Here is a 10,294-nt window from a genome sequence, read left to right on the forward strand (position 1 = left end):
GTAGGTTATTCTATTTTTGGCAAAATTACAAATGCCAAAACTATCAAAGTAACGTGAAATATTTTGAAGTTGTCATATAAAGGATTGGAAAAGGCTTAGAAATTCAAGTTGTTATCTCTATGAAAGGAATATGAAAGGTATGAAATACCCAATTTTAAATATGCAGAAAAGATATTCCTAACAGTAAAGTGGTGAAAAAAATTCTTCAAATGATGTCGATGAAATTTGATCATGTGGTGACTACAATAATTAAATCCCATGATATAAACAATATGACTGTAGTAGAGTTGTAGAGAAGCATTAAAAGTCTTGTAAGAAAAATCATGGAGTAGACGAGAAAAGTAAATGAAGAAGCATTAACAAACCATGTGAATCTCAACAACGTTGTTGAAACCAGTCAAGGTGCAAAAAGAAGAGAACATGATGATTCCAATAATAGAGGAAGAGGAAATTATTGAGGAAGAGGTCAAGAAAATTACAAAGGTAAATGTCGTGGAAATTCAATCAAGGACAATATAATAATTTTGTATCATTTAACCAAAGAAGAGGTGGAAATAATTTCAACTATACCAACCATGGAAGTGGACGAGGTAATAATTACCTGACAAAGAGAAAATTTTCATTGTTTCTACTATGGAATATTAGGGCATAGAGCTACAAATTGTAGATTTAAACAATAGATAAACATGACAGAAAGTTGTCAAAATATTGGTAAGAATTTTTATAACCCACAGTTTATTTTTGGCAAACAATACATTTTAATAAAATGAAAATATTAGGTATTTGGATACTAGATCTAGCAATCATGTGTGGGAAAAATAAGTTATTTTCTTTTCTAGATGAAATAGTAAAATCTACTATGAAATTTGGAAACAACTTAAATATTTCTATTTTGGGGAGAGGCTAAATTACTATCAGACTAAGAGATGGTTCTCAAGATTTTATCTCTAATGTTTTTTTACTCTTAGTTTTCATCACAATTTGTTGAGTATGGAACAACTAGCAGAGAAAGGTTACAATATGTAGCTTCATCATGGATATTGCACGTTGATTGACAAAAATAGAAGATTCATCACTAAGGTAAAGATGACCTCCAACAGCCAATTCCTTTTGAAAATTTATCATGAAAAGTTTTATTGCATGAGTTTTGTTATTCCTAATGATAATTGGTTATGACATGCACTTTGGACACTTTCATTTTTATGGATTAAATTATTTGTTAAGAAAAAAAATGTTTATGGCTTTCCTATTGTGAATATTTTTAATGGCGTATGTGAGATGTGTAAGATTAGGAAGAAGCACAAAGAATCATTCTAAATTGAAATGTCTTAATTAGAGGTCGAAGAAGTTATTGGAGATATTTCATTCAAATCTATGGATAGTTGAGATACCAACTCATGATGGTAGTAGGTATTTTATTATTTTTATTGATGACTTTAGCATAAAAACATGGATATACATTTTGAAATAGAAATCAAAAGTATGTGATGCCTTTAAGATGTTTAAGGCATTTATAGAGAAGCAAAATGGTTGCAAAATTATAACATTAAGAACTGATAAAGGCCAAGAATACATCGCATGTACAAATTTCTTTGAGCAATATAGAACTCAACACCAACTAACAATTAGATACAAACCTCAACGAAATGAAGTTGTTGAAAGGAAAAAAACAGGATTATCATGGATATGGTAAGATGCATGCTAAAATGCAAATAGATGCCTGGAGAGTTTCGGGTAGAAGCAATTGTTACTATTTTATGTATCTTGAACAGGTATCCAACAAAGAATATTCAAGACAAGACACCGAAAGAAACTTGGAGTGGAAGGAGACCATCAATCAAAAATCTCGAAGTTTTTTTGGATGTGTAGCACATGCACATGTTTCAAACCAGCTTAGAAAATCGAATGACAAAGGATAGAGGTGTGTTTTCATTGGCTACAGTTCAATTGGAGGCTTATAACTTTATAATCTAGAGACAAACAAGGTGATCATCATCAAAGATGTGATGTTTGATGAGAAAGTCATGTGCGATTGGTCTCCGAAGTCCCAAAAGGAAAAGATGATGATTCGTGACAATTGTGAAGAGATCGAGAAACAACCAAATCTAGTTGTTGATGAACTAGAATCATCTAATAGGTCAAAGAGGCATTGTCAACTACCAGCTAGGTTGGAAAATTATGTTGAGTAATGATAAAGATTCATTTGATAAGAATATTATTAAAAAAAATTTATTTGCAAATTGTGAGCATATGACTTTTGAAGAAGTCTCAAGTGATGAGAAACAGAGAAAAGTAATGGATGATGAAATTTATGCCATTGACAAGAATGAAACGTGTGCTTTAACAAACTTGCCAACAAATAAAAGACTTATTGAAGTGAAGTAGGTGTACATGACCAAGTACAATTCCAATAGAAAAGTTTATTACTTTAAAGCGAGGTTAGCAACTAAAGGGTGTAAGCAAAGATTAGGTATTAATTACTTGGAAGTATTTGCACCTATCACAAGGTTGGATACAAATCACATGATCATTTCTTTCTCAACTCAAAATAATTGAAAGATATATCAAATGGATGTTAAATATGCATTTCTAAATGATATTTTGGAAGAAGTGTATGTTAAGAAGCCTACCAAATAAATCATTGTCTAGATTGAGATAGGTACCAAGAGCATGGTATAAGAAAATTGATTCTTATTTTATATAACTTAATTTTGATAGATGTCCTTCAGAGCACAGTCTATATGTTAAATTTGTTGATCACGGGGATATTTTTATTATGTGTTTATATGTGAATGATCTAATTTTTATTGACAACAATCTAAATATGATTGTAGAATTTTGGGAGGCTATGATCAACTATTTTCATATGATAAATTTAAGCTTAATATCTTATCTTATTGGAATTAAGGTCAATCAACAAGAAGATGGAATCTTTTTATCTCTTCAAAGAAATATGTAGGTAATATTTTGAAGAAATTTAAGATGGAAAATTCTAAGGCACTTTCCACGCTAGTAGAAGAAAAATTAAAGCTAACAAAAAAAGTGAAGACAAAAAAATGGATGCAACTCAATACAAAAGTTTGATTGAAAGTCTAACATATTTGACTACAATTAGACCAAATATAGTTTTTGGAGTCAAGTTGTTTAGTATATTTATGAAGCAACCATGTGATAATCACTTGCAAGGAGTAAAGAGAATTCTTCGTTACATCAAATGTACTCTAATTGATGGAAATTTTTATGCTATTAATAATGATGTTTAGTTTGTTGGATGTAGTGACTTAGTAGGAGATGTTGAAACAAGAAAAAAATACGTCAGAATATGCATTTCATCTAGGTATTGATATTATATCATAGTCTTTAAAGAAATATTTGATTGTTGCACATTTTACTACTGAAGTTGAATACATTGTAACAGCTAATTGTGTTACACATGTAATATGACTAAGAAGAATTTTAAAGTGTTAATCATAAGAAGACTATCCTGTGAAAATATTGTGACAAATTATAATTACATTGAGTTAAAATTTAGTTTTTTACGAGGGATCCAAACGTTTTAGATATTCAATTCACAATATACAAAACTTGATGATCGATAATGAAGTAGAAACTAATTATTTCCGTTGCTTAAGTGAATCTCTCTTATAACTTTATAGATACAAATAAATAAGTGAATATTTAAAAACTCCAACACCCCCCACCCCCCCCACCCTAATCTTCTACTATACTTCATTACTAATTATTTGAGCCTTTCATTTTGCTTACTAACCACCCCCATTAAATTTCTAGACTTTATTTTGATGAAACCCTCTCACTACATATCTTAGAAATCCTCACAATCCATTAAAAGATTTAATCCTATCAAGCGTATACCACCAGATCCTTCACTTACCATACCTTTCCAAGCTCGTGCAATCTCAAGGTAAATCATCGGGAAATTTAATTAGAGAACTTTATCCCGACTTAAAATTATGAACGAAAAAATCATACAAATTACGAATTAAAGTTTACATTCATTTGAATAAGTGCTGATAAATATTAGCGTTCTTCTCTGTTTTTATTATGATTATGAATTTTGGAAGACAATCAACACGAATAAAAAATTAAGCATCTATATTTTGCATCATCATTTGAACAAGTAACGATAACGTTTTTTATTCGTTTATACATTTTACTATGTTTTAAAAACAAAACGACACCTTAAAAAAGTATGTGCTCCATTAATATACGACGATACCTTAAAAAGTACAAGTGACGAAGGTCAAACATAAACCTACAGTAAATGACCAAGGCAATTTATTCAACTCGCTGCATATTAGAGTTGCATGCATATTAATGTTTAGGAAAAAATATGGACAAAATTTAGCATATTTAAAAATAGCAATTCTAGTGGCAAAACTTTCTAAAAAATAATTTCTCCATTTGACTATAAAATTATTAAAATCTCTCCAGCAAACATCTTCAAGTATATCATAAACACTATTGTTTTCGAAAAATCTTAAATTTCCAATAAATTAATTCAATTGAAAACGAGGTTATCAATACCCAAACAAACATACCTAAGTAACTTGTAACAAAGAAAATCAACTTGAAACAAACAGAGGAGCATAGGAATTTTATAAAAAAAATGGCATATAATTTTAACCGATTCCAAACAATTATTCCGGAATATTAGATACAAAATGTAACAAAATTGGAAAAAATAAGAAAAGAAAGTATAGGAGAGAAGTAGGTATGGGGAATCATGTGATTTAACCAAAAAACTCTTAATCGAAAGGATCATGACAACTATAAAGAAAAAAGACTCTAATGCAGTTGAAAACCAAAAACCCTAGATGCCGCTATCTATAATAATAAAGAAAATTCCGTTGTCACTCAATTCCCAAACAATAAGTAGTAGAACTTTACTGAACTTTCACTGGTTGACGAGCGACTTTTCCTCCATTCTGATAATTCCTTGGCACAGCGTCTCCATTGCTACGTCCACCATTATTGCCTCCTCGAGGTCGTCCCGAGAACTCACCCCGTTTCTCAAAATCATTCCTACTTCCATACCCGCCACCACGGCCACCACCGAAGTTGCCACGGCCTCTGAAGTTATCATTTCTGTCATTTCTGTATCCACTCCTTCCTGATGAATATCTCACCCTATCATTATTAGCTGTAACAAACAAGAATGCACACGTTATCAGAACAAAATTTCACGTAATACAAGTGCTGATGAATATCTCACCCTATCATTATTAGCTGTAACAAACAAGAATGCACACGTTATCAGAACAAAATTTCACGTAATACAAGTGTAACTAGAATCATGAGCTGGTGACATGTCTGAACTATCATAGGAACCTTAAAGCACCCAAAACTATTTTCTAGCATATCTAGATGGGAAGGCATTAACTATTATGTGGCATATATAGAGCACAAACATTGAAGTCGTGGGAAAAATAATAAACAAAGCCTGAAAATAAATGTTAAATTTGACAAGCAATATGGCTGACTTGCCTCGTCTTTCTTCAATTGAAAGTCTACGGTTGTCCAATGTAACAGGAGGAGAAGCCTGAAACAATACATAGAAATATGACTGATTAGTGTCGCACTCAAATAAAAAAAAATATAAGCATCCAATTTTTAGCCAAAAAGGTGAAACGCAAAGCACATGGCATGAGCTATATCAAAATCAGATACACTCATTTGCAGAAAAAGCACCCACTGTAACACATCCCAAGGAATAGGAAGAAATATCACCGGCTTTGTGATATGATAATATCAAATTTTTTCACACTAGCTATTAGATTATACAACTCAAGAAACCACTTCGACTGTCAACACAAGAAGCGACTACTAATATAAGAAGAAAATCACAACTTAGAAGCTACAATTAATTCTCCTAGCATGCATACAATAGGATCAACTGATCAAGACTCCAAACAGTAGTCAGACAAGTTACAACAATTTGAATCGGCAGGTTATGATGTACCTAACATAACACAGCTCTATTATTATATCTTATTTTTAAAATTAAATTGTGTTGGTGCAAGCAAATTTTAGCAAGTTGTGCTTTAGCATGTCAGTCCAAAACAGCCCTAATAGGAAAAAATTATGATCCAATGGTGCACTACCTTTTAAGAAGCAGGGTCTAAGACCTATACATCTTATAAATCAGAGAACTTCGAAAAATGCTTTGTTTCAGGAAACCTAATGTTTGGTTTGACATGATAATATATGAACAGTATGAACTAACCTTAAAGAAACAGACCATGCAAACCACAATACCACACATATCATAGATAAACTCGAGAATATACAGGTCTTCTAAGTGTGACATGAATTTAAGAAAAATAACCATTTTATACTTTCATATTCTTCCAATATATTACTCACAGCTCACAACTTTAGTAAAGTATCACATGAACACCCAAGAGAGCAATAAAGTTGAAAGATGAGAAAAACAAGTAGATAAAGCATATTTCGAATACACAACATACAAGTTCCCAAAAATAATCAACCACCATAAACCAATCTACATATAACTATGCATTTAACAAATGTCTATGAAAATCACTAGCAGTTTTCAATCTCCACAGTCTTCATATATTATTTCTCAAGTCAAGAAACAATACTGTCTAACATATGCTGCTAAAGCCAAATAACCAATCAATATTCAACACCTCCATATGTCAAATGAATTTCACAGAGAAATATATAGTCTAAAATACCTCCATATATGCTGAGCATATAATAACAAAAGGCAATATCAACATTAAGAAACTCAAATAAATGAACAAAATGAATACAAAATCTAATTAGAAATAGTAGCAATTCAAATAGACAAATATATCAGGCATGTTTATACCTCAAGTGCACTTTGCATTGAAGTAGCAGATTCAAATTCCACAAAACCAAAACAAGATCCTTGTTGCTGGAAAGGAGCAAAGAAGTGTATCAATACTTGTTCAAGTATACTCAGCAAACTAAATCATAGAAATGCTTGTAACAGACTAACCTTATTACTTCTAACTTGAATACCATCACGTTTTATGGTCCCAAATTTCTTGAAAACACGTTCCAGTTGTTCTACTGTAGCATTCATGGGCAAATTTGCAACAAATATTGCATATGCCTTGCCTGGGGAAAACAAATTACAGAAATTACAATGAGACCAGATCAAATGAGACAAAATTTATAATAAACTAGGTTCAAAATTAACCATCCTAGTAACAGAATGGGAACCACCTCCATTCTCATTATTCTTTTCTGTTGGACTGTCAGAGCTAGGAGCTGGGGCTTCTGGTGCAGGCATGCTAGATACACGTGGTTGTTCTACAGTTTTCACAGGGGAAGCCCTCACATGGAAGGGAGCAGCATTTTGTTTCAGTTCATTCACCTGAAACAAATAAATGCAGAATAGTCACATGCTCAGACACTACAAAAATACATTGAATCCATAAATAAATGAATAAAACTTACAATAGAAGCAAAAGACTTCTTTGGAGTATCCTCCTGTGGATTAGAAGCAGCTTTCTCAACAGTTGAATGATGTTCCTGATGACTTGATTCCTTAACATGACTAACAGGAACCGCCTTTTCAGTAACTGATACGCTTCCATTCTCAAGTGGTTTGCTGACTTCTTGGGTGACATTAATGTCAGCATCAACAACAGCAGTTTGAATAGGTGCAACATCTTCAGCAACATTAATGGGCTCTGTATTCATAATCGCAATTAATAATTAAAATGCCCAGACCCAGCAATAAAAGTAAAATGTCCAGGTTAAATGATACAATAGGAATAGGGGCACAAATTTATAACCAGAATATGTAAATAGAAAATTTACCAGGCTCTGGGGTAAAAGCATCTGTTGGAGCACTTTCCTCAGCATCATTTACTGGCGGCACAGACTCAATATCAACTGCCTTATACTCATCAACATATCTGAAAACATCATTCAAAACAAAGTAGCCTTTGTCCTGTGGAGCTAGGAAAAAGGACTGAGTAAACTTCCTTTTCAGATTGTCGCTTCCAGTTAAGCAGCCAGTCACTACAACCATTACCCCATCCTTGTATGAAGGCTGGGCATCAGCACTCAGAATTTCTACCCTAAAGCTTGTGTAATCCAGAGAGAGTATCTTTTTATTAATTTCCTGTACAAAAGAAAAATAAAATCATCTGTCAGTAAAATGTTGAATCATTCATAGCAATGTGCATTAGTCAAAATAACAAATAACACAAAAATAGGACTTGTGGACCCCAAATAGACTCAGATAGACATGAGATTTGGCAGTAAAATTACGGATTACCAAAATACAAATGGAAACAACCACTACTAACACATGACTTCACATATTTCAAAGAATATTTCCTCTTTTTGATCTCTGACAGGAGAAGCTGTAAAATTAGTTAGGTATACCCCCAAAGGAATGTTGCCAATTGGTTATGCATGCTTTTAATATCATACTAAAACATTTCAAAAAAAAAAATTTGACACAATATCTGCCTTTCTCATGAAAAGCACATAATCCATGGTGCTTTCCATATATTACGAATTGAATCATGCTCAAACAAATAAACACTTTTTAATATATAAATAAATAAATATTGCAAAAGGCTAGTTCAACATTAAAAGTTCAAGACAAAAATTTAAAAGAGAAAGTTAGAACATATTCTGCTTAACAAAAGCTAAATCTGCATGTAATGTAAACAACTCCACATGTATTCATAATTACTGATAGGCTATCACGTGTACTTACCACAGTAGTTGTCACCATTGTCATGGAACCATCTTCTTCAGGTCGACTTAGGACACTAGACTCATGATAAAATCTGTGAACTTGATCTGGCTCTTGATGCAGTATAGAGTAATACTGCTCCACAAAAGCATTGCCAACCATCTGAGGGGTTGGTGATCCATCCGACACTGCCATCTCTGCAACACGACAACACACATTAATAAAGGCACATACACAATTATTTCCCAAAACCCAATCAAACAAAACAACAAATAGTCATTCAAAGAATACACACGACCAAAAATGCAATTAATCCTAGTCCATTAATGAACCAATTGGCTCCAATTTAAACAAATACAGTACAATCGCAACACACGAACAGTCCATGTGTCAACCCAGCATTAGAACCCTAAATCTTTCCTTTGAATCAAACCAACAACGAGAATTAAAATAATTAAAATAAACTATAAATCACATTTTTTGTATTGAAACCTTATATATCAAAACCCTAATCCCAAACATTCAAGATTAACAACCGAACCCTAATCAACCATCACTAAAACCGAATATAACAAGCAAACAAGACAGACAGAAAAGGAGAAAAGCAACAACTAAGATGAATCGCATAGAGAAAGAAATAAATCTATCAAATAAGAGCAGAAAAAAAAACACAGAACTGAAACCTGTTTTAGAAAAGGAACAAATATATTAAAACAAAGACAAGAGTGAAAGGTAAAAAAGAAAGTATCTACCTCCGAGGGAGCGATGAAATGCTCAGAGGGAGAGAGGAAAGGGTGTGTGTGAGTGGAGGCTGTTGAGGGCAATCAGATCTCTGTCAAGTGTGAGGGCCAAAATATTGAATATATATAGGCGAACTTTTTATGATGTTTTTGCTCGTTGGAACAAAAAAAATGTTTGTTTATTTGATTTGGTTTTTCACAACAACAATCTGGTTTATTGATACCTGTGGTTTATCGACCAGGCCCAACTTTCTTGGCTCACCCTTCTTTTAATCTCCTCGACTTTGCTTGTCAAGTTTTCAATGTTTTAAGTGGACCCGACCTGATGAGAAAGAAGTGGATTGAATAATTTTTTAAATAAATTTTAATAATTAGATAAAAGTAATTTATTAATTTATTTAAATTTATTAAAAAAATTAATTTATTCAATCTATTTAAAATAATAATAATAAATTATATAATTTATCTATTAATAATTTTTTTATGGATGAGTATTTAATTCATTCATAAAAATAATATTTTAAAAATTAAATAATTTTTATTATTTGAAATATTTTATTGTTCTTTTTTTTTTTTGTAAGTAATTTGATTTTTATATAATCTTTTAAAATTCATAAAACTTTTTAATGTCAAAATAGTCATTTTAAAATCTCAATCAAATAAATATCTCATATGTAATCTAATGGATTCTGAAAAAAATAATGAATGAATTACTAATCATCTATAAAATTAAATGAATAGATTAAATTTTATTTATTATTTATTTTATTCTAATAGATAGATTGGGTGAATTTATCTATGAATGAATCAGATAGATGATGGATAA

At 31.6% G+C, this 10,294-nt stretch overlaps 1 protein-coding gene across 2 annotated transcripts; it reads right to left on the minus strand.

Moving 5' to 3' along the window:
- Positions 1 to 4,588: 4,588 nt before the first annotated feature.
- On the minus strand, positions 4,589 to 9,712 carry LOC109803347 (nuclear transport factor 2). Of its 2 annotated transcripts, none has more exons than XM_020364881.3 (9): positions 9,481 to 9,709; positions 8,750 to 8,925; positions 7,837 to 8,143; positions 7,471 to 7,706; positions 7,237 to 7,387; positions 7,007 to 7,128; positions 6,857 to 6,922; positions 5,506 to 5,560; positions 4,589 to 5,161 (listed from the first exon to the last, which is right to left on the minus strand). In XM_020364881.3, exons 2-9 carry the CDS (start codon positions 8,921 to 8,923, stop codon positions 4,905 to 4,907), a joined length of 1,368 nt encoding a protein of 455 aa, XP_020220470.1. In that variant the 5' UTR covers positions 8,924 to 8,925; positions 9,481 to 9,709; the 3' UTR covers positions 4,589 to 4,904. The 2 variants fall into 2 exon arrangements, with proteins under 2 accessions (XP_020220470.1, XP_082927186.1); XM_083071060.1 differs by lacking the exon at positions 4,589 to 5,161 and adding an exon at positions 5,181 to 5,247 and having other exon boundaries at positions 9,481 to 9,712.
- Between the last annotated feature and the right edge of the window lie 582 nt (positions 9,713 to 10,294).

Source organism: Cajanus cajan, chromosome 3 (assembly GCF_000230855.2).
Source record: "Cajanus cajan strain Asha chromosome 3, NIPB_CcT2T_4, whole genome shotgun sequence".
NCBI lineage: Eukaryota > Viridiplantae > Streptophyta > Magnoliopsida > Fabales > Fabaceae > Cajanus > Cajanus cajan.